The 26,292-nt window shown below is 40.7% G+C and overlaps 1 protein-coding gene across 2 annotated transcripts in view; it reads left to right on the forward strand.

The window, feature by feature from the left end:
* The window catches only part of SH2D4A (SH2 domain containing 4A), a 75,994-nt gene extending 50,171 nt beyond the window's left edge, over window positions 1–25,823 (forward strand). For both annotated transcript variants that reach the window (XM_075283733.1, XM_075283734.1), the window contains 5 exons: window positions 3,518–3,659; window positions 7,910–8,111; window positions 18,884–19,023; window positions 23,306–23,526; window positions 25,630–25,823. In XM_075283733.1, coding sequence (XP_075139834.1) covers window positions 3,518–3,659; window positions 7,910–8,111; window positions 18,884–19,023; window positions 23,306–23,526; window positions 25,630–25,722 — 798 coding nt within the window. In that variant the 3' untranslated portion in view covers window positions 25,723–25,823. The remainder of the gene's footprint in view (window positions 1–3,517; window positions 3,660–7,909; window positions 8,112–18,883; window positions 19,024–23,305; window positions 23,527–25,629) is intronic.
* The last annotated feature ends 469 nt before the right edge of the window (window positions 25,824–26,292 follow it).

Consider the following 26,292-nt stretch of genomic DNA (forward strand, 5'->3'; position numbering starts at 1 on the left):
GTTTTGGAAATTGAAGCATATCCACGCTGCGATTTCAAACGTTACTCCATGGGAGCGTTACTCTATGGGAACGGGCCCTATCGCTGGAATGTCTTGAGATTAAATTGATTTAATCAGAATTGCTACCTTAAGCTAAACTGGAGATCAATTAAAGGGGTTGTCCCATCACAAGGATCCTATCTATACTGCTTGTTAATGTGAATGTAAGACTTTTCCTAAATACACTGCTTCAGCAAAACTGCTTTGTTTGTCCTCTATATTAGTTTATTCTTTTTTTTTTTATACATCCCTTGACTTATCTGACATAAGTCAAGTGATGTATCTGCTGCTCTGAGGGGGGAGGAAGGAGGGTAGTTTAGCCTTTGGGGGGAAGGGGCCGCCAATACAGACCCGGCATCCGCTGTAATAGAGAGGCGGATGCCGGGGAGGGTTAGACACCAGCACAGGTGCCTGCAACATCGCTATGCTCCTGCCCTGCATGAAGCCAGCAGCGGCAGGAGCGATGCTGCTATTCCGGGGGGCGGAGGAGCGGAATAGCAGCATCGCTCCTGCCGCTGCTGGCTTCATGCAGGGCAGGAGCATAGCGATGTTGCAGGCACCTGTGCTGGCGTCTAACCCTCCCTGGCATCCACCTCACTATTACAGCAGATGCCGGGTCTGTATTTGCATTGTGAAGGCTAGACTGGTCTCACCATCTATGAGCGTGCACGCAGGGCCAGCAGCATCTCGCCACTGGCTTTGCATATGTAACCCCACCCACCAATGACGCAACAAAGCAGGAAGACAGAAGATTTTACAGCAACAAAGACTGGTGAGTATGCAACGTGGGAATACCCCTTTAAGTTAAAGAGAACATGCGGAAACCAAAATATACAAGAGAAGTATGCTAGAAACTAGATGACTTTAGGATAGCAATGAACAGGTTTTCAGGATTTTAGGAAATAATTAATGGATTAACCCCTTTTAACATATTTCAAGCTTTTAGTCACCCCCCCCCCACACACACACACACACACCTTCTTTTCTTCTCTCATCCTAAAAGTTATATAAATTAAGAAAAAGTAATAAATGACAACATTTTGCAGTGAATGATAGCACATACCGTATCTGGTTGTTAAAGTTATCATATATAATAGTTTATTGTACTTCTGTAATATAAGTGTGATAGCTTTTGGACTACTAAAAAGTATAATTACTAGCTATATGTGTAACAGATAAGAGAAAATAAGCAAAAAAACCACATATGTACATACATATGAAAAATCTAAAGTCTAATAGATAATATAATTATATAAAGTAAGCTGTGTTGAAGCAATGGGAATCATATTATGAAGACATACAATGGCGTTCTATAGCCCTGCTGGGATCAAATATGGGATGATGCTCTGCTGCCTATAAATGTATAAAACATATAATTATGCCCTGTTACTAGGGAAGGTTTTTGATGAACCATTCTTAGGATAGATCATCCATATCAGATTGGTGAGATCTAGCCCCCAGAAGCCCTACCAATTAGCTGATAGAATTGGCTGCATTGCTATTATAACATAGTGAACAGTCCTATTGAACAGTACTAGACAACCGCTCCATCCACTATGTTGTGGTTACTGATAGAGATGTCAGTGTGTAAAAAAGCGCCAGGGAAGGTGAGAGGGGCATCAAATTTTTACTGCATTTACCGCGTGGTATTCGACCAATTACACCAATAACTATGCAGGGGAGGTATTCGATCGAATACTACTCGCTCATCTCTAATTACTGATTATTACAGCTTAGCTACCATTCATATCAATAAAAGCTGAGCCGCCCCTGCTTCTAGCTATGTGTACTGTTTTTTAACAATGCAGTGGCTACTGATATCAGCTGATCGGTGGGACTGCTATGTATCAGGCAATCTAATCAATATTAAACCTAAGGTGGTCCTGAGTGTCGGATCAGTTTGTACTCAGAGAGCGCAGTTTCCAGTATTGTTTACATTGCCCTATTGATGTCTAGAGGACAGCAGTGCAATACCTACACCCGCCGCCACAGTTTACATGGCGAAAGAGCTGTGTGGCGTTCAGAATGTAAACAATGTCAGGAGCCGTGCTTTCCCAATACAGGTGATCTGTGTAGGTCCCAGAAACCCTTAAAGGGGTTGTCCCGTCACAAGGATCCCATCTATAATGCTTGTAAATGTGAATGTAAGACTTTTCCTAAATACATTGCTTCAGCAAAACTGCTTTGTTTGGCCACTATCTCACTTTATTCAATTTTTTGTGGCCACAGCCCTGACCTAGCTGCTCCTGAGTCAAGTGATGTGTCTGCCTGCTCTCAGGGGGGAGGGAGGAGGGGCTAAGTACACGGGAGCGAGCCTGGAGGGGGGGGGTAGTTTACCCTTTGGGGGACAGGTGAAGCCAGCAACATCGCTATGCTTCTGCCCTGCATGAAGACAGCAGCGTCAGAAGCGATGCTGCTATTCCGGGGCGGAGGAGCGGAATAACAGCATCGCTTCTGCCGCTGCTGTCTTCATGCAGGGCAGGCACATAGCGATGTTGCTGGCTTCACCTGTGCCGGCATCTAACTCCCTGGCATCCGCTGTAATAGGCGGATGCTGGGTACTGTTAGACGCCGGCACAGGCACATCGCTATGCTTCTGCCCTGCATGAAGACAGCAGTGGCAGAAGTGATGCTGTTCCGCTCCGGGGTCACATATGCAAAGCCAAGCGGCGAGATGACGCTGGCCCTGCGTGCAAGCTCATACACCAGTCTAGCCTTCACAATGCTAATACAGACCCGCAGGGTATCGGGTCTGTATTCGCATTGTGAAGGGTAGACTGATGTATGAGCGCGCACGCAGGGCCGGCGGCATCTCGCCGCTTGGCTTTGCATATGTGACCCCGCCCACCAATGACGAGACAAAGCCGGAAGACAGAAGATTTTAGAGGAACGAAGACGGGTAAGTATGCGACGTGGGAGTACCCCTTTAAGGATAGGCCATCAATTGTATAAAGTGGCTAACCCCTTTAAATCTATATAGAAGAGGAATCAATGAGGGAGATCCTTTGTCTATACAACAGTCAGTATTGACCACTGTGTTTGATTCGGCTTTGAGCATGGAATAACAACAAAATCTGTTAAGTCCCACATTTAAGCCGCCCTTTATGCTTCCTTCACATATATTTAGGTAAGTATTTTGTATCAGTATTTGTAAATCAAAGCCAGGAGGGTGGTCCAAAACATGGAAGAGGTTCAAGTCTTTCCATCACGCTTTTTCTCTCCTTATTCCTCACTCCTGGTTTTGGCTTATAAGTATCACTGCTACATAATTACCAAAATTCTATACAAACTGTATAGTTTCATCACTGTCTGATTCATTCTGTTTTCATTCACATTACTTTTTTTTCATACATTTGTATTTTTCATTTTTATTCTGAACTTAAAACTTAATGTATAATGTCACTCAGGTTAAATCATAGATCCAGAATCTTCCCTATAATTAATGTCTAATATTTCCTCTAATCATCCCTTTTTTCAGAACAAGACTGCTGAATCAAAGCCTCAAGAAAAAGAAATTCAGAAATTAGAAGAAAGGACTCAGGAAATTTACATGAACTGGAAGGAAGCTCAAGAGATCAAGCAAAAACTGGAAAAGGAAGACACTGAATGGCAAGAAACCTGTAAGAGTTCATTTAATAAATATGATTTAATTTGTTTAATTGTAGGCAGTGGCGTAACTACCACGGTAGCAGAAGTAACAGCTGCCACACGCCCCGACACCTGAGGGAGCCCAGGCCCCCTCACTAGTTAATATGCCAAAAAAAGAAGTAAACAATAAATTTTACTTTCTGAGGCCCGAGGCCACCTGAGGTGTCGGGTTCTGGGCGGTGGAGAGCCTCAGCTTGCATCCTGAAGGTGGGGAAGGGGCGGAGACATCACGCAGGAAGAAGATAGTGCCGGGGGATGGAGTCAGCAGCGCTGAGTGAGTGCAGACTGATGAGTTTAACCTAGGTGTGCAAGGCAGGCTGTCAGCACACAGTACTGTGCTGGCAGCTGCCTGGGGATGAAGGGGTTACAAGTGCCACATTCAGTGTCTGTGAAGAGTGTTTTAAATGAGAACTGTGAGAAGACTCTAAACTGACACTGAATGGGACATTGTAACCCTTTCTTTCCCAGGCAGTGAACTTATTACAGTATTATGTATTACAGTACATAATACTGTGCTACAGGGGCCACTATAGGACATAATACTATGTGCAGGGGCCACTATGGGACATAATACTGTGTGCAGGGGCCACTATGGGGTATAATACTGTTTACAGGGGCCACTATGGGGCATAATACTGTGTGCAGGGGCCACTATGGGGCATAATACTGTGTGTAGGGGCCAGTATGTGGCATAATACTGTGTGCAGGGGCCACTATGGGGCATAATACTGTGTGCAGGGGCCACTGTGGGGCATAATACTGTGTACAGAGGGCCACTATGGGGCATAATAGTGCCTGCAGGAATACAGGGGAAAAGGGGCGGTCGGTCGGGGTCTTTGGAGGGGGGGGCTCTATGTCAAAGGTTCGCCACAGGGACCCGCCATTCCTAGTTACGCCACTGATTGTAGGTATGATTAATAATTATCTATGGTATATTTACATACCCATTAACATTAATATATCAAAAATGAATGCACATAAAACTAAAATATAAGGATTCAATATTGGAGTATGCAGTGTAGTGTCGGTAACAATGGATAGTTTTCTTTTGGCTGTGATAAGTACAGGTAATGATTTTAACCTCTAAGCGATCACCCTTAACCCCCTCCGACTGGTGGCATTTTTTTTATTTTCATTTTTTACTCCCTGCCTTCCAAGCGCCATAAAGTTTTATTTTTATTTCCATTTACCGAGTCATTTCAGGGCCTATTGTTTGCAGAAATAATAGTTTTTTGTAATAGTATCATTTAATACTGTACAATGTACTGGACAGCTAGAGAACAATTCACAATGGGGCTGAACTGGAGAAAAAATGCATTTGTGCAATTTATTGGCTTTGTTTTTATGGCGTTCACTGTGCAGGCAAAATTACATTTCACTGTTATTCTATGTTTCGTTACAATTCCAGGGATATCAAATTTATATAGTTTTATTTAGATTTTAACCCAATCTTCACAATTTTTTTTCTAGAAGTCGTGGTATTCTGACACCCGTAACTTTTTTTTATATTTCTGTGCACAGGGATACATAGGGCGCCTTTTTTACTGCATCAATTGTACTTTTTAGTTATACCATTTTGAGGAATGTCTATTGAATGATCCCTTTTATATTTATATTTTTATCATAGGTGAAACAGATAAAAAATAAGAACTTATTTCTTTAGATTTTTTTTCCTGCTATGGCATTAACCGTACGGGAAAAATATTTCTATTAGTTTGTAGATCGGGTGTTTTCAGAGACACAGGGATACCTGATGTGTATGTTTTTCACAGTAATTTTCTGCTTTTGCTGTATATGTATTCGATGAAAAGGGGGGTGATTTGAACTTTTATTTTTTTTTATTTTATTTTCTGCTCGACATAACCCACATTAGTGGTTAATTAGCAGTTATTACAAAGATTTTTATGGTTTAAGCCATCATCAGATGACATGGCTTCCAAAAATAATATAGGTTTCCTTCCAAAAAGAAGATTTGTTTTGATCACAGTTTCCTCCCATCCTGGAAGCCCTAACATATAATAAAGGGTTCTCATTTCCTCAAGTGAGAAAAAAAAAACATTTTTTTGTTCTTCCAGAAAGTCCTCACTCAAATTTAGTAGGAATTTCAGATAAACAGAAGACCACCAAGACAGAGTAACAATAAGTCCTGCAAGGAAAAGAATGAGTCTTCGAAAAGCCAGTTATGATGACAAGCTTTTTGCCTGTGTAGGGGTAAGACTTAAGAATGTTTTTCCAGCCTGGATGAAGACTACTTGAGATTCCTGCATTTGCGCACCCTGGGATTAAGCTCTGAAACAGATCTAGTCATGAATCTTATAAATTTCCCCTTGAAAAAGGTCCCTCCAGAGGACAGATGTTCAAGTGTTTATTTGTGCTGTAATAGACATGCTGTCCTCATTGGATTACATGGACTACATAGGCCTAAAAGATGAATTCTACTCACATACAGACGATTCCATAGGCTAGCAGTGAAAAAAAGCCCAAACACCTTCCATATTCAATTCATGTGCCTGCATTTTGGGATTTCAACTTCACCAAATGTATTTACGTTCAGGCTGAGGGAGATACTACTTGTCTAATAACTAGACTATTGCTTCCTGAGAGCTCCATCTCAACAGCTGCTGCCTACCCATCTCTTTACCATCTCTGAACCACCAGATTTCCTTTTTGGAGCAACATGGCTTCATCATGAACCTCAAGAAATTTCCTCATCTTCTTCCAACTTAGACTTCATCCAATTACATTACTAAGGCTTTGCTATTGACTCCAGGAAGTTCCCAATCATCCTCTCAAGACTTTTCTCTCTGCATTTGTTTGGCGGAAACCCAGCGGACCCCATTAAACCCTATAGGGTCTGCGGGTTTCCACAGGTGACCACTTTTTAAGCAGATTAGGTTTCCATTTTTTGGGTCCCCAAACAGACCCGAAGAACTGGAACTCAAGCACAGATCTGAACCTAGCCTTAGACAATTGTTATCCTTCTACTTCTAAATGCATTTAACAATTTTTACACTTATTTCCTGAAACGCCTATTCAGTACAATATGCAAATATTCAGCAGAGAGTTGTCAACTGTTTCTGCAAATGATGGCCAAAGAATGATAGACCCTGTACTTCTCTCTTAGTGAACTTTCTTTATTTTTGTAACAGGCATCCAAATATAACTAATCATAAACCCAAAACTGAATATAATATCCAACACTAATAATGCAAGCACAAAGCTATGTCAAAAAATTAAACCAACTTTAATCAACCAATGGACATAATTGAAAAACACATAACCCCAAAAATCGTGAAAGATTTCATACGAAGGTCGCAGAAATCCTAAACCCAGTATTAATTGTGTAAACAGGGCTCAATTCATATAGTCATGAATTGGTAGAGGTAATATTGCACAAGTCATACATACAATAAATAATATAGGAAGGACGAGTGAATACAAGTGGTTTCAGATAAGTCGAGAAACTTAGCAACAGATTCACAAGGTCACCGCTTCCAGACACAATTGGTTATCTTGGGGGATTTAGGTTGTTGTTGCAGACTTTGGGCAAAAAGTATATTTTGGGAATTATAGGATGTTCAGTTACTAGGCCCACAAACACTTGCTTTGAAATGAAATTAATCTCCAAATCTTGTTTTAAAATATCCTAAAGTTTTCTTGTAAGTTTGAGTTCAATGTTGATGTCCTATGAAATCTCTCAATCTTTTTTTTCCTGTGTTTTTAAATATGTGTCCATTAGCGGTTTATGATAAAATTATTTTTTGATATAGCTCTGTGATGACTGAAGAATGTCTAGGTTCCTGCCACATTCATGACTACTGTCAATGCTACAGTATGTCAAGAATTTTTTCACAAATTCCATGCAGCGGAGCAATTTTCTTGTATGTTCTGATAATGTTGTGTACCAGAAAAAGCTTGAAACAACACAAAAGGATGTCTGTTGTCATAAGTGTTATAGTAATGAGAATATGATGTATGAAATGAGGAAGTATGTGTCCTTAGTGGCCAAATAACATTATCGTCTTAGTGAATCATGGGATCTTATGGAACAGTATTTCATTACATTGGTAGTTTGTGATCCAACACACACTAAAAATAATGTACATTACTGCTACACAAGAAAATATACATTGTGTCTTCTCATTGTTCTTCACATGTAATATATTGGTAGTGGAAATGTAATAATATAGTAAATGCTAATACTTCTTTTTGTGCCTTTTAGTGAGAAAGTCAAAGGCAGCTGATGAGAGGCGGCGATCCATGGCTAAGCAGGCACGAGATGACTACAAGAGATTGTCAATGCAGGCTATTGAAAGAGGTTCTGTTGCAGAAAGAGCCAGAAATTTTGGAGGAGAAGTCAAACGACCACCTCTACCACCAAAGCCAAAATCACTTTCAGCAGTAAATAACTCTGGAATAAATAGGTAGACATGTTGACATATACTTCTGTATTGTAATGTTAATTTATTATATTAGCTTATTCACATGACAGGACTACGTACATTTTTTACAGCCGATTTTCATGGATCCCTCATAGACTTTAGTGTACTGAACGATAAGTGAAAACAACTCAATATATGACAAGTTATGTTATTTACCAGACTGTTAAAAGAACAGTCATGTAAATAGCTCCATTATATCCTATGGGGTTGTGTACTGGCCGTTAAAAAAAAATAAAGCGCAGAGCTGTGAAACCCTGTTATCTCAATAAGCACTTACTGTCTTAAGCATCTGCAGTAATACAGTATATCTGTCACTTAGTAAATAATTGTATTTGCCATGAAAGAACAATTCTGAGTCAACTTTTCTTAGAACTCTATATTGACCATTCCTTTGTTATTCCTCCTGCAAATGTATGTATAAATTGCCAATTGTTGTTGAATGCAAGTTGTCTACAGTGGGGGGGGGGCGAGTCACCAGTACAGAGGCATGTGTATTCCAACAGGGACAGACATTGTCATGCAGTGTGCCAGATCTAACGCTCTACCAGAAAAATGCCATAAAAACCATTAGGCTGCCAAATGCCTATCGCCAATGAAATTAAATTTTATTTATTTTTTTATACACTCCTTAAATTCACAAGTATTATTTTGCTATTTAGTGATCTTGTCTAATTTTTCAGTTCAATAATTTTCTAAATAAATTGTATGAATTATTTTGTACTTATCCTGAGACTGTATTATAATCCAAAGATACATTAAAAATTCAGAGTTGAAATCTGAGTATTCCTTAATAACTCTGTGTCTGCACAGAGCTTACACTGGTGATTTACATTGTGGTACTAAATTATGAGCTGACATACTGTACTGTCCCAATGACAACCAGCAGAATTATGAATGCAGCTCCAAGTTATACAAGTTGTAACTCAATTTTAATGTTTACTATATATACATAAAAAAAACTGTATTTAACATATATAGCATTGTGCAATGTGTAGTCATTACATTGTATGATAATTTAACACTCAAAAAACAAAGAGAATGAAAAGGCTCTCAAAGGGTAAATGAATGACATAACTGTATTAAAATAAGGAATGACAATCTGCTGTTGATACCTGTAGGTGCTTTAAAAGGTTGCCAACCTTACCAGTACTTTTACCAGGGTTGGTTTTAGACAAAGTGGGACCATGGGTAAAATTAAATGTACAGCCCCAAATGTTGAAATATTGTACCTACTACATAGTCAGATTCTGTTAATTTGATGTGCTGCAGTGTATGTCACTGGAACTTATAAGAGTATTCCTAATGTCCTTAAGGTCACAGCAGAAACACCGTGGTAAAAAAATGTTGTTTTTTACAGTACCTGAAAAATGAAGGGGATTCTGGCTAAGCCATGCACAGCATGTCAATTATACTGGCGGAAACACTGGTGGTTTCCGTATACGTATAATAGATGCATGGACTCCGCAGAGGAAAACACTGACATCACAATTAGAAACTGCCGAAAAATATGCAATGTGCTTTTGCCGCAGTCTTTTCCGCAGCATGGGGCCTAAGTCTAAAGGGGTTGTTTCATATATATGTTTTTTTTGTTTGTTTGTTTTTTTTTAAAGCCAAACTAGTTGCTTGTGACCCTTTAAAAATCAGGTGCACAAGCAATAAGGCCTATGTTTAAACCTACACACAATAAAATATTTAGATACATACAGAATTATCAAATAGGGTTACTTTACCAGGACTAAATACTGTCACGACAGCTGCTGACCACTATACAGAAATAGATATTGTCACGTCAACCGCTGACTGCTATATACCAGGACTAAATACTGTCACATCAGTTACTGATCACTATGCAAGGATTAAATACTGTCTTGTCAGCCGCTGACTGCTATAGCAGAACTAAATACCGTCACAATGGCTGCTGACCGCTGTATACCAGCACTAAATAGTCTGACCATTATATCAGGACTAAATACTGTCACGTCAGACACTTACCACCAGTTTCCCCTCTGACCTCATAGTACAATCCACAAATAGCTTTTTTTGTACTGTATAATGTTCCCCTCATGGCGCTAAACACAACCAGACCCCTTCTATTTGCAGATGCCCCCTCATAATGCCAGCCAGCAATTAACTCTCTCCCTGCCCTGCACTGTAATAGGACGCTGCCATGAGCTATTCCTAGGAGCCATGTACTCCTCACTTGTGCATACATACATACATACACTGCATCTCTGCAGGTTCCTGGCTGGATAATGGTCCTAGAATACCAGGAGACTGATGTAGGCGAAGAGCATTATATAGGATGTGGTGGCGGTCGCAACAGCATCACATGTCCCTTTGTTAGTGGCCATTTTCAGGCTACCAAGACTTGGTGTTTCACAATGAGAGAATATATTAGTAAACTGCCGACATGTCTGTACCTATTCTTCTGGGTCAGGGGATAATCATGCACATTAGGGAGAGTGTGTGCCTACATAGGCTTACAAGTCATTCCTGCTCCGCTAGGGATTCTGGGTAAAAAATATGCAAATCTATTCTCCAGGATGTAATTAGGAGAACAGTGCCTCTGTATGCTGCCCTCTAGAGGGCAGCCCCCTTAACATCATGCATGACTCAGTTAATAAGCCTACTAATCATGATGTGGAGTTTATTGCCAAATTAGTATTTCTATTCCAAAAGGAACAGATTCCCAGCTATGGACAGAGCTGTTTCGGTCTTTTGGACCTCCTCAGCATATGACTTTTGAATATGGGATGTCCCTCACTCCTTCCTAAAACCACCCAAACTATGGTAAATATTGACTTTGGAATAAATGCACAAAACACTTTATTTTGGGTGTCAAAATGGCCACAGCTTTATTAAACTCACAGAAGTAAAATAATGACAGAAGGAGTCAGGTGAAGTGCTAGACCATTGGGATTCACGAATACTGTGAGATCCCCAGCTGTCTGACATACAGCACCCGGCCAGACAGCAATAAATAAATAAAGGGGGGCAGCAGGCTCCGGCTTGCAATTCTAGCAGAGCCAGTACACTTTAAGGGCACTAACGACCCTGTGCTTAACCACTGTGCCCGCCTCTGGATGACGTTACTATTACGACATCCTTCACGCTGGCCATTTCTAAAGCTCAGCCTGTTCACCACCATGAGGGTTAACCTCCTCTATTAGTTAAAATAAGTCCACAATAACTTGCCTGCAACTTCCACCTGACTCCTCAACCGCAAAAGTAAAGCTGTAGTAGTTTACCAATGGACCATGTGACACATAACACTTTATTACACACGACTGACTAAGGGCTCGTTCACATCTGCGCCCGTACTCCGTTCTGCAGGTTTCCGTTTCCTGCACAAAACAGAGGCAGGAGACGGAAACCTGCCAGATTGTTTCAATCCCATTCATTTGAATGGGCTTGAAAAGTGTCTGGCCATGAGCGCCGGTGAGTGTTTTATGCTCTCTGCAGCGAAACCGTTTTTTTTTAAACCGGACACAGAGTCGGACATGCAGTACTGTATGCAGAAGATGGAAACCTGAAAACGGAGATCGAACGCTGGTGTGAACCCAACGTAAATATGGCAGACCCCCGACTCACAAAGAGTCATCCTACAACACTCAGGAGAGGAAAACCCCAATGTGGAGGAAACCTCTAGGGAACCATGGCTGGAGGACTGCCCTTCCCTTGGCCTTAGAAGGATAATGCCCAACAATAACTCATCAAAGTCATCTCATAATTGTATATATAGAGCCAGATACACAATTACAGTAACAAAGAAATGATACAATAATACATTAGACAAGAAAATATGAAAAAACAATTGTAACATAGTGATTAAAAGAGGACGGGCAGGCGGGAAATGCTTCATCCAGGTCTTGTGATGAGAAAGAGGATGAAGATGGATGAGACAGTCCTCGCCACACGTGACTACTGTGGCTAATTAGTGGCCTCAGGAAATGAATAGGAGCATCGCAGGTGACATATGTGACATCCCATTTCCTTTTCCTAGGCTGCTTTGGCAACTGACTGCCCTCAGTAGTTACGTATGGTGAGTTCACCGGTCAATGCAGCCTGAGAAAAGGAACTGTAATGTCACTCACATATGTCACCTGTGATGCTCCTGTTCCTTTATTTACTTAGACTGCTAATTGGCCTTAGCAGTCACGTGTGGCAAGGACATTCGAAATAATAGGCGCTGTTAAACTCCAGAGCACTGAAGACAAGCGAGTATGGATTTTCTTTTTCTTATTTTTCAACTTCCCCGACCTCCTTGCAGAAAACAGTAATTCCTGGATAAGCCCTTTAACATATCAATATACTGAGCATCACACTATACATGCATAATGGTACACATGTACAGAAGAAAACACAGTGGGAGCCTTCACACAGAGTAAACGCGCCTGTATTTTTGCAAAATACACGTGTAAAAATACACGTGTAAAAATAAGACTTCCATTGACTTCAATGATATTTTTTAGATGTGTAAAAATACGCCTGTAAAAATACACTGGCATAAATACGCTTGTAAAATGTCATTGAAGTCAATGGGAGTCTTATTTTTACATATGTATTTTTATACATGTATTTTAGAAAAATACACGTGCGTTTACTCCGTCTGAAGACATATACAGTACTTACACATACATACCATATATTTACACACATACAATGAAGGAAATAATTATTTGATCCCTTGCTGATTTTGTAAATTTGCCCACCGATAAAGACAAGAACAGTCTATAATTAATAAGGATAGGTTAATTGTAACAGTGTGAGAGAGAATATCAAAAATAAAAACCAAAAAATCACATTGTATAAATTTTATAAATTTATTTGCATGTTGCATAGAGAAATAGGTATTTGATCCTTCTGACAAACCAGACTTGGTGGCAAAACCCTCGTTGGCGAGCACAGCAGTCATTTTTTGCAATTGATGATGAGGTTTGTACAAACGTCTGTGGCATTTTGGTTCACTTCTCTTTGCAGATCATCTCTAAATCATTAACCCCTTCCCGACATGCGCCGTAATAGTACGGCGCGTGTCGGGTCTGTAACTATGGCGACCGCCCGGGAGCCGGGCGGCCGCCATAGCCGCCGGGTGTCTACTGCTTTAAGCAGTAGACAACCGGCTCTAATGCCTCCGATCGGTCCCCGGACCGATCGGAGGCATTAACCCCTCCGGCGCTGCTGTCAAAGGTGCCGGAGGCGCCATCTTCCCGGCGGCGCATGGGCGCCGCCATTTTGGCAGGGATCGCCGGCTCCTGGAGCATGCTCCAGGGCCGACCCCCGTTGCCATGACAGCCGGGAGCCTTGTTAAGGGCTCCCAGCCAGTCTGCAAATTCTCTCTTTTGCAGGCTGGTCTATGCAGCCTGCAAAAGACATGATGATTTTTTGCAATGCATTGCAATGCATTAGCATTGTAATGCATTGCATTAGTGATCAGACCCCCTGGGGTTCAACACCCCTAGGGGTCTAATAAATGCAAAAAAAAATAAAAAAAAAGTAAAAAAAAATATAAAAAAATATAAAAAGTATTAAAAGTTCAAATCACCCCCCTTTCCCTAGAACAAATATAAAAGTAGTTAAAAACTGTGAAACACATACATGTTAGGTATCCCCGCGTCCGAAATCGCCCGCTCTACAAATCTATAAAAATATTTTTCCTGTTCGGTAAACGCCGTAGCAGGAAAAATAGTCAAAAGTGCCAAACCGCCGTTTTTTCACTGTTTTAATTCTGATAAAAATTTGAATAAAAAGTGATCAAAGCAATAACATTTCCCAAAAATGGTAGAACTACAAAGTACACCCGACCCCGCAAAAAAAGACGCCCTATGCATCCCCGTACACCTATGTATAAAAAAGTTACGGCCGTCGGAATATGGCGACTTTTAGAAAAAAAAAATTTTAACACCGTTTTGGAATTTTTTTTAGGGGTCAAAATGTAAATAAAACCATATAAATTTGGTATCCCTGGAACCATACCGAAACACAGAATACAGGGGACATGTCATTTTGGCTGCACAGTGAACGCCGTAAAACCAAAGCCCATAAGAAAGTCGCAGAAATGCATTTTTTCTTCAAATCCACCCCATTCTGAATTTTTTTCCTGCTTCCCAGTACATTATATAGAATAATTAATGGTGGCATCATGAAGAAAAAATTGTCCTGCAAAAATTAAGACCTCATATGGCTCTGGGAGCGGAGAAATAAAAAAGTTATGGGGTTTAGAAGGAGGGGAGTCAAAAACGAAAAACGAAAATCAAAAATGCCATCGGCGGGAAGGGGTTAAGATCTTGAGGCTGTTGCTTGGCACCTTGGAGCTTCAGCTCCCTCCATAAGTTTTCTATGAGATTACGGTCTGGAAACTGGCTAGGCTACTCCATGACCTTAATGCGCTTCTTTTTGAGCCACTCCTTTGTTGCCTTGGCTGTATGTTTTGGGTCATTGTCCTGCTGGAAGATCCAGCCACGACCCATTTTTAATGTCCTGGTGGAGGGAAGGAGGTTGTCACTCAGTATTTTATGGTACATGGCTCCATCCATCACAATGTACTTTTTTTTTCCTATCAGTATGTCTTTGTAGAATGAGAGGAAATCCACACAAACATGGGGAAAACATACAAACCCCTTGCAGATGTTGTTCCTGGCAGCATTTGAACCCAGGACTCCAGTACTGCAAGGTTGTAGTGCGAACCACTGAGCCACCGTGTTGCCCCTAAAAATCATTGTTATACTTGTAAGCCTTCTAACATCCATTATAAATTAAAAGCTGATGCCAATATAAAGCAGAGATATGGTACATAATATTTATTAATGTATTTGGGTGGTATGACTATCTGTCTAAAAGCAGAGCATTTCACATTTTGAAAATTGTGATTTTTTTTCAAATTTCCATCAATTTCCTATATAAATAAATACAAAAATATTGATTAGTATTTACCACTAACATGAAGTACAGTGTATCACAAAAAAAAAAACAGTTTTGAAAAATGAGGAATGGTGCTTAATAGAGATGAGCGAACACTAAAGTGTCCAAGGTTCGAAATCCAATTCGTACAGCTGCACACTGTTCGGCTGTTCGAACGGGTTTCGAACCCCATTATAGCCTATGGGGGGAAATGCTCGTTTCAGGGGTAGGCAACATTTGATAAAATCATACTTACCAAGTCCACGAGTGACGGTCGGGTTGGATTCTGCTTGAAGTCTTCTCCTGGCGCAGGGTCCCCGCGTCCTCTTCCGGGTGGAATTCACTCTGCCTAGGCATCCGGCGTAGGCAGAGCCGACTGCGCATGCGCGTGTATGCGCGTACATGCCCGCGCATGCGCAGTCGGCTCTGCCTAGGCCGGATGCCTATGCAGAGTGAATTCCACCTGGAAGAAGACGCGGGGACACAGCGCGGAGAAGACTTCGGAAAGGTAAGAGAAGAACCAGCGTTGATTGGCAGAATGTATAGCATTCTGCCAATCAACGCTGATTCTGCATCGAACATTAAACTTCGAACAGCTAGTAGTGTTCGATCGAGTACGAGTATTTCGAATACCGTAGTATTCAATCGAACACCTACTCGATCGAACACTACTCGCTCATCTGTAGTGCTTAACGCACTTTTGGGCTGGGTTCTTAAGGGGCTAAAAGTAAAAAATGTCAACATATCAGTCATGTGAATAGCCCCCTTTCACATACAGTGGAATTAATCTTGCCATCTCATAGTTGTTGGGAAAAAAAATCTATCGTGTGAATATAGGTTAAGAACACATTCACATGACTGAGTTTTAACTCAGTTCATGTGTTGGCCAGATTTACCGGCCTGCAACTTATGCCAGAAGAGAGACTCCTGGTAGTATAGATATCTATGTTACTAGGCCTCCAACCAGTATGCTGTCCTGTACTGCAATCACTGGGAGGCTGGGACTCTTGAGAGATAGTTTTAGGAGCAGTTCATTAATACCAGGGTCTACCAATCTATTGGCTACTCTGATATAATTGAATGTCGTACATGTGGCTTTGGGCGGGCTGATATTGATCAGGGGCCAGATCTCTGACCAGCCTATTGTTATTATACAACCAGCACCTAGGGCCTTACTCTGACACTGTTCAGGAGGCATGTCAATACAGCATGATAGCACTTATCTGAGTATGACTCCTGTCTGGTTCTGCTTCCTTTTTTATCATTTAGAGATTAGAAATAGGGATTACGGCACAGAGGGACGAATTACCACTAGGCACACCTGCATAATTCAATTCTACAGTAACGGTGCTACCAGGGGAATTGTATCTCGTCAGCCGTTTCCAAAGCCTATCTGTAAGAAGGGGGTCCGATGTTTTCCAATTAGAGGCCTCTCTTTTGTTTGTTTAATAGGGACACATTATTTTGTTTTTAATCTAATTTATTAATAAAAGCTATGTTTTAGCCATATCACTTTCTAATTGAGGGTACCCCCTTGTTCAAATGTTTTATACTATAACATATAATTTTATAGCATACATTCCGTTGTATATATTTCAATATGTACTTAAGTATGCATAATGTATAATAATGTATACATAATGTAATAGAAAATTATGTTTTTAGTATACTACATAGTATATTGGCATATTGCTTATATACTGTCCCATATGAACATACTCTATTTACAGTCTATAGAGTAAGTATGTAGGCAATCTCTAGAAATTATTGATTGTTCACATAGTGAAGCATGCAAGAAAGCACTTGTGGTCCTGACATCGCTGGACTGTAATAATACTATGGTTTGTGAGAACAGTTCACTTACTGCCTAATACTCTTATGGAATGGGTTAACTGTATCTGTGTCCAGTGATCAATCACTAAGCATAGAGACATATAGTCAGGCAGCCTGGCCATGACTGCTGTGACTAGTGATGTCAGCCAACAAGAGTGAGCTTTGTACCCTTTTTGACCCACCCAGTTTCACTCTTCTCTAATCTCCTGGATTGACTCCTAAGCAATCCTAAGCAGTCGAGGTAAGAACAATAGAGGCTCTTTCTAGTTACAGCATTTTGGGTCCCATTTTTCATCTTGCCCACAGCCACACTTTCTCTAAAACTGTACATGACCATGATATTTTTGACACTTTTAATGGATGACACTTGGCCATCAAAAAAATGGAAATAGAATGGATGCAAAATGGCTGATAAAAAACGAATGCAATACAGATGACATTAATATTTAACTGTCAAAAAAAAAACAAAAAAAAAACAAGGATACATTTCATTCTTTTTTACCCAAGCCACTGACCCGTTTTTAATGAATGCAAACACCAACGTAAATTCATTTTACAAAAATGAATCCATGGATTTCTATTGGGTTCATGTGTTTGTGAAAACAAAGATAAAGCATGTTATGTTTTTTGACAGCCATTAAATCAACATGTATTCACTATTGTATGAATAACATGTAAGATGAATCTGTCCATTAAAAAGAAAACTCTTTAAAGGCTAAGGCCCCATGGGACGAACTGCATCCATAAAGTGCTGTGGGAAAAATCGTGACGGCAAAACATTGCGGTTCGTCCCACAGCGCTTTAGACAGATAGTTCACAGAGTTTTCCTCTCTGGACTTTCTGCTTCAATTCTATCTATGGGGGAAATAGCCGGCGTTTCCATAGATATAATTGACATGATGGGATTTTCAAAACCGCGCCAATTTGCAAGAATCCTATCCACTTTGCAGTTATTGTAAAACGCCACGATTTTTCCTGCGGTATTTCTGCCATGGGCAAATTGCAGCGTTTCTGACCTGTGGTGCCCCAACCTAAGGCTAAGGCCCCACATAGCTGTAGAAAGGACTGTGGCGGAAACACATTACATTTTTTTCCTGCAACGTTTTTCATAAAGTCTGCAGTGTGTTCCTCTGTGGACTTTCTGCCTCTATTACATCCATATGGTGTCCCTAGGTGTAATATTGGCATGCTGCAATTTACAAAAACAAGTGTTTTTAAAATTGCAGCAATTGCATTGCAGAATTTTTCCTGCAATGCGTGACGGCATGCTATATAAAATGTGGACATGTAATTAAGACCTTAGGTCTAATCCCATCCACGTTGCTGGGAATGTAAAATCCAGCGTTGTTTTTTTTTTTTTTAAAATGTACATTGTGAGCCCCATATAGGGTTCACAATGTACTTTTTTTTTCCCTATCGGTATGTCTTTGTAGAATTGGAGGAAAATCCACACAAGCACGGGGAGAACATACAAACTCCTTGCTGATGTTGTTCCTGGCAGGATTTGAACCCAGGACTCCAGCTCTGCAATGCTAACCACTGAGCCACCGTGTTGTCCCTATATGCAGCGTTTTTTTTTTGTCACGGCTGAAACACTGCGCTTTTCCAACTATTCATATGTCCACATTTCATATAGTATGCCGTCCACATTTTTCTTGGGTGGCATAACTATACATACGTACTCAGATATTCGGATTTTTTTATTCCAGAAAAAAAAACTCCAGCTTGTTTTGTTTTGTTCATATCAATGCAAGTGGGTCCATGAGTCATTTGTTTTTCACAAACTCAGAGGTATGGACAGTATAGGAAATTAAAAAAAAAAAAAACATTCAATTGCAGATGTGAAAAACCGATCAACCAGACAGCACACACCCCCAAATTAGCAGAGGGAAAAATGCTGTCTGCAGGAAAGCGCGCATCCGCAAAATGTTGAAATGTGAATAAGGCCAAATGCACTGTGTACGGATAGAGACTGCAATTTACAAGTCTTAGTCATATTTACTTTCATATCATTTATGTAGATCAGAAAGGAGACAGGGCATAAGAAGAGTCAACTCCAGCTGTACTCGGGAGAATATAATCAAGTGGTTTAAAGAAGAACAACTTCCTCTACAGGCCGGATGGGACAGGTCTGGAACCTACATGGCACCTTGGTTTCATGGTAAGGTACTGATAATACAAAACCAACCTTAGGATTTCTTGGCACTATATAAAAACTAACATTTATTTGCTTATACATAAATAGACTCCCTTGTAATTGCAGAATATAACAAATAATAAAGGGGATTTCCTACTAAAAATGCCAAAGAATAGCTCAGAATAGAGGGTCTCATAGTGTCCCATGTGAATGGAGTGGTGGTGAGCATGCTCAGGCTCTGCTTCATTCACCCCTATGGAACATCCAGGACGACTCTTTATCAGCCCCAGAGAAGTAACTGGAGCAGTGGTTAAGGCCTTTAAGGACAAAACTGAATCAGGGTGGCTTCACACCTGCGCCCGGACTCCGCTTTGTGGGTTTCCGTCTCCGGTCGGCAGAAGATGGAAACCCAGCATTCAGTGTCCACTCGTGAACACCCGTGAGCATCTTTTGGTGAAAACTAGAGATGAGCGAACACTATTCGAAACAGCCATTTCGAATAGCACGCTCCCATAGAAATGAATGTACGTAGCCATTCATTTCTATGGGAGCGTGCTATTAGAAACAGCTGTTTCGAATAGTGTTCGCCATCTCTAGTGAAAACGTTTTTTTTTTTTAACCGGACACAAAGTCCTGCATGTCCGACTTTGTGTCCACTTAAAAAAAAAACGGTTTCGCCACAGAGGGTAGAAGACGCTCACGGGCGGACACTTTGCAAACACATTCAAATGAATGGGTTTGAAAAGTGCCTGTCGGTTTCCGTCTCCTGTCCAGTTTCTCGAGCAGAAGACGGAAACCTGTAAGCGGAGACCGGGCGCAGGTGTGAACCCGCCCTCAAAACGATAAGTAATCCAGATATATTTTAGGTTGGTTTTGAAGTACAGGAGAGGAACAGAGAAAAGGGACACAAAGTTATAAAATGCGATGTGGTATTGAATTACATCAGTATATCTCAGCAGTTCATGCACATAAATGCCTAGGTTTTGGATATTGCTTTTATTGTTAAGTATGCCATAGAGACACATCAACTCTTTATGTCCATTGATGAAAATGCCATATGGCTTATGAGAAAATCACCTCATTAGCTCAGTATTTCTAGAGCGGCGTTTATTACCATAATAGCTCGCTGTTTGTTTTCTAGTAAGGTCAAACACTAAGGACAATACAGCACAGTGATAGATATTGCCCAAGTCTACTGTATTTGCACTTTTTTTTGTGTGTGTTGGGGGGGGTACACTTTTCACCAAAATAGTGTCCACATATTAAACACTTTTATTAATTTAGAGCCATTTTGCTCCTTGTATGAAAGTTTGAGGTCAACCAGGAAACCCACGTTCACGTTTTACAATTTAGATACATTTATATTGTATAATGTGACTAAAAGTCACAACAATTGCTCAAATGAGAAAAAAAGTTCCACCCTCTCTCTACAAAAAAGTAGCATTATGTGATGTATAGTGTATGTGACAGACTTATCAAAGAAGGGGACATGCAACCACACAGTAAGGGAGCGTTCACACTACCGTCGGTGTTTGACAGCTAGCGTCCGATGCTAATGTCCGCGCAAAATCTTGTGCGGACATTAGCAGCGGACACTAGCTATGTCCGTGACATTTTGCATTGATTTAAATGGACATCGGGTACGTTCTTTTACTGTTCGTGGGTGTCCTTAACTGTCCGTTCACAAAAATGTCCGACTTTTCAAGCCGCTTTTTGTTCTCATCCTATGATGTAGGAGAGTAACAGATATTAATAAGGATAGTGTGAATCTACCCTTAAAGTGATGTCACTTTTGATAAATCTGGTCCTACTATCCTGTCATTGTGCCATTTTGGTTACTAGGATTACAGACCTGTAGCTATAATAACCTGTCCTTACATAAGGCAGCCTAATAGTGACAGATACTCTTTAATGTTCTGAGCATAAACTACTGTCTGGTGTTACTTTCCGTATATACTGTATTTGTTAATGTGCAGTATAATGAGTGAGTCTATGCATGTTATCAGCTCATGTTCTAGTGCAGGGGTCAGCAACCTTCGGCTCTCCAACTGCAGTGAAACTACAATTCCCAACATGCTCCATTCACTTCCATAGGAGTTCCAAGAACAGCAGAGCAATGATGCATGCTGGGATTTGTAGTTTTACAACAGTTGGCGTGCCGAAGGTTGCCTATCCCTGCTCTAAAGTAAAATCTCTTTAATAAGCAGTTTTCGTTGTCCATATCGTCTTACAATATGGTGCCACCTAGTGGATTTACATGGAATCTACTACATTCAAATCTGTATGTCATTAAAAAATGATCTACCAACTATTGGCACTTCCTCCATGTTTATATGCTATCACATTATTATTATTGTAAAAACAGTATAATGATAATGTAGAGCAGTCTACAGACAACTGCTCTTATGTGTAAATCATGGCTTGTGTATTGTAAGCTGTACTCTGCCATTTTTAAGTATGTTCTTATGTAGAAAAATGTAATAAATATCACAGGATGAGAGACTGATATAGTGTCGCTGCGGTGATTCCTACCCAACATTACAGACCGCAAGTGAGGTGATCACCTCCATCTACCATGCAAATAATACAGTGTATATCACTATGTCAGGTTTCCACAAATGCCTTTATGGCTTGAAGATCTAGTATTTTTGAGAAGATAAACTTTCATTCCATGTACAGAGCAGGTTCTTAGTGCACCAGTAACACTGTAAGTCATATAGCAGCATGTGCAGAAATCTGTTCCTGCCTTTCACAGCACTGTAGTTATATATTTAGATACGCAGTGGTTTGGAAGGTCATAGGCCAACACCCTGAGGCTTAGATATCGGCCTCCTTCTTTGGTCATGGTGGCTTTAGGTGCCCAATCCTTTAATGAGCCTTGATGTAATGCAATGTTGAGGGGGTCAACTTGGATGAAATTAAGGGGTCTAATGGGTGTCTCCTTGGTGGTGGTGTGATGGGGTGCGCTTGATGTTCAGTGAAAATGAAGCACAGGAGACGGTGGCAGTCAAGAACTGTTGTTTGAGGCACAGTTTACTTAGCAAGTTTTCCTCCAACTACAAAGCAATTTGGTGTCACATTCACTTATAAGCAAGCAGGTTCCACACATTTAGCACTGTACAAACACAGAGAGGAGTGGTGTTTGCTCTTCTGTCCTTTCTCTGTCTCTTTCCATCATGGCGATCTGGAGCAGCCCCTAGGAGCTAGTTTTCCTTTCCAGCTTCTCTTGAATGGACACCTAAGTTTCTTCACTGGTACAGCAGGAAGGTTCAGTATAAAGCATTTAGTGGTAAACACGGCATAATAAATCTGCCCCAATAGGTTATACAAATGGTAGCAATAAAAAAAAGGTGTACTCCCCTCTGCCTAGTCCATTGTTCCCTGCACTAGTGCTGTGTACAGGTTCCTTGGCTGAAGTCGGCTTCGTCGTCCCATTTGTGTGAGGTGAATGCGTCAGCCAGTCATAGGCCTCAGCGGTGAACCTTTCCCAAACTTTTGAATTTTACAAAGACTTGTGACACTCCCTCTGCCTCATTACTGCCCAGTAGACTGACTCCTCCTTTTACATTGCTCTATCTGTACTGTATATATACTGCAAAGTAACTGCTTGGTGAACAAGCTGTGTTTGTAGCACTATTAGTTGAGATGATAAGAGCATTTCTGCTGGAAATTGCTAAGTAAGCCTAAACCTGCCGTGAGGTGACATCCTCGGGTGGTGTCTCCAGGCATATACTGAGGGCTGGCTTTTTTTAAAATTTGCCGCTACCTACTCGATTATGCCAAAAGGTGTGTCTGATGATTTGCTCACCTATCCCTGCTCCTATCTAGTCCGGCCTCCACTTCTTCCTCCACAGCGGACTGCAGCATTCTTTAATGTCACCACCCTGGTGTCAGAAAGGGAGTCCAGAAGCAATAGGAGTAGAGATCTGTATTCTATGTGGATCTGTAAAGGGGCTGTTTTACTATGAGGGGGTCAGTAAAGGGGGTGTTATACTGTGTGTGGGCCAAATAATGAGACTTTGATTTGCAAATGGGGGTCATGGCCTACAATTTTAAATAGGGGGCCCCAAGATAGAACCAAAGATAGATGGCTCAGGTATTGGGGGGAGTGGGGGGCTTTCTACTAATTGCCTCAGGAAAGATGAAAAGATGACAAATTTTGATAAATGAAATAAATTAGAAAGAAGACACTTTACAGATTGCCCTAGGTCCATGAGGCAAAAATGTAACTACCACTACTCTGAATGCATTCATAATAGTAAAACAAAACACAAACCTCCTGTTATGCTATTCTGTTTTCCAACAGGTATCATATCTAGGCTAGAGTCAGAGGACTTATTAAAGGACCAAGTACCAGGAAGTTTTCTGATTCGTGTAAGTGAAAAGATCCAAGGATATGTCCTCACCTACCGTTCTGAAGATGGGTATATGCACTTCCTCATAGATGCTTCTGCCACGTCATATAGCTTCTTGGGAGTAGATCAGCTTCAGCACATAACTTTGGCTGACCTTGTTGAGTATCACAAGGTAAGATAATTGTAATGATGACTTAGAAGTACACTGTACAAGGAAATGTGTGCGCACTATTAGGCCACCAAGCAAAATTTTGACTGATATATTTTATTAACTCAGTTGCAAATACAGTGGCTCACAAGCATTTTAGCTTCTACCGCTCTAAAGTTCTCTGTACACTGTACAATGATCAGTCCAATAAGTGAGAACAAGCACAGACATAGGCTAGGTTTACAGTACCATTATTTAATGTGCATTGCTCTTATATGTCACAGTATGAGAGCAACAACGTTAAAGACAGATTCAGACGCAGCTCCCTCCATTGGCGTCTATATTCGCCCAAATGTAAAAACTCATGACAAACTTTCTTATGTCTTGTGTTTTACTTTTCTAACGCAGGAAAAAGTCACGCATGCAAAACTTTTTCTTCCATCACTATGGAATACTGCAAAATATACTGTAAAATACTGTTTAGTCAATGTATAGTGGAGGTGTAGCTTGCCCTCAGATGCCAGACTGAAGAGATGCGTTTTGAGTCTTGATTTAAAATTGTCCCTGAATGACTTCTCTCTGATCGGTCGGGTAATGCGTTCCAGAGAGTGGGGGCTGCATGGCAGAAAGTTCTAGCTACAGATAGTCCATCCCAGGATCCACCTTAGACTATTTGTGCCTGCTGATCTGAGAGATCGCCAAGGACTACTTCAAAGAAGTTCTGCAGCCCTAAGTTGTTTTTGGATCTGAAAGACATCAAGCAAACTTTAAAATTTAGATTAACTGTTATAGTCAGCCAGTGCATTGAACAGAGGATAGGGGTTATAGGAGCATGTTTGGGTTGTTTGGTTATTAACCTCACTGCAGCATTTTTGACTAGCTGAAAGCGTATTTCTTTATCTGGAAGACCTGCATATATGGCATTACAGTAGTCCAGATGTTACATTATGAAAGCATGGACCAATATGGAGTGGCGTAATGTAGGAATAAGGTGTTTGATTCTTGCAATGTTCCAAAAGTGGAAGTACAAAAACGTGATAATGGGGAATATCTGGTTCCTGAGAGACAGTTTCCCATCAATAACTATGCCCTAATTTAACACATAATCTGAGCTTTGAAGGGTTGTGTTTTTTTAGGTATAGATGGTGGTTGATGTATAAGTTGTCAATTTGCCACTTTCAAATGCTGCTGAGAGGTCTAAGACAATTAGGATGGTGGATTCACTACATTTAGTACTACATCCTATGATTAGAGATGAGCGAACACTATTCAAAACAGCCGTTTCGAATAGCACGCTCCCATAGAAATGAATGGAAGTGGCCGGCACGCAGACTTTGCCGGCGGCAGGCCGTTTAACCCCCCGCGTGCCAGCTACGTCCATTCATTTCTATGGGAGCGTGCTATTTGAAACGGCTGTTTCGAATAGTGTTCGCTCATCTCTACCTATGATGTGATGAGTTCACACAGAGTTTTTTGGTCAGGAATTTGGTCAGGAAACTGACTTAAATTCCTCCTCCAAAAAACGGCATCATACACTCCTATGGTGAGGCGTTTTTAGGAGGAGGAATTTGAGTCAGTTTCCTGACCAAAAATCTCCATGTGAACGCAGTTGCTGTCATCCAAGAGCTTTGGCATATCTCACTCCAGAGCTCCTATTAAAAGCGTTCTTCCACCTGCACACAATTTTGCATAAATGAATAGTATAGGTGGATCTAAGAAACTTTGTAATTTACCTTTTAAAGAAATATATTTTCTTCATCAGTTTACAGGGTGAGTTGCTTTCCACATATTAGTAAAGAAGGAAGGAGAGAGCAAGAGGCTGCTAGAAAAGGCACTCAAATAATTGCTGCTTCTGCTACTCTGTGGTCTTTTGCTAGACTTGTAAGATAAGAGGTAGATAAGAGGCTACCACTACACAGAATGAGGCAATAAATCAACTATCCAGTAGTCTTTTACCTTCTCCACACCAGTTTACATAAATTACCACCATAATCCATGTACAAGAACACATTTCTAAAAAGAATATAGAGCAGCCCTTTACATGTAGTGTCTGTTTTAACCTTTTGCATGTTTGAAGACAATCTGGGTATTGTCAACATGTTTATCTTTATTTGCTTTTGTTCACAGACAGAACCTATTACATCACTGGGAAAGGAACTTCTTCTGTACCCTTGTGGCCAGCGCAAGGACAATTGTGATTACAGTGACCTCATTGAGTGAACTGCTGGACTTTAACTCCAAATATTCACTGCCTAGGAGAACAAATGAATTTGTATGCACCTTGTTTTCTCCACAACTTTGTATTAAGAACAGGTCTCCATGATATGGCCAGTTGTATAACATATATGATATGGCTAGCTAAGGAAATATGTGAAAAATCTATTTGTAAGTCTGTTGAAAAATATGTATATAAAATTTGAAGTTTTGATGGGTTTTAGACTTTTATTTATAATAACTTCAAAAGTTACAGATACATGTTTTATGCATGTTAAGTGTAAAGCAGGTGTGGACCCACTGTACTACTAAAATGATTAGACTTGGGGCAATGTCTGGGGATGTTGTCTAAGCGGTCCCTTGGTTTCTACCCTTTTATCCCTACATAGGAATCTTGTCCTCTTTGCAGGAAACCACCAGATCCCTACCTCTAGGATGGGAATCAGTTCAGTGGCTGCTGACCCAGGTGGGTCAGGAGATATGCTGGTGGGTAGCACCAAAAGCACAGGCAGAGACGCTGAGACATTGACACTGGGCCCTACATTATGACCCAAAATCCTTTGGTAATTTTCATAT

The sequence above is a fragment of the Leptodactylus fuscus genome, chromosome 1 (assembly GCF_031893055.1).
Source record: "Leptodactylus fuscus isolate aLepFus1 chromosome 1, aLepFus1.hap2, whole genome shotgun sequence".
Classification (NCBI taxonomy): domain Eukaryota; kingdom Metazoa; phylum Chordata; class Amphibia; order Anura; family Leptodactylidae; genus Leptodactylus; species Leptodactylus fuscus.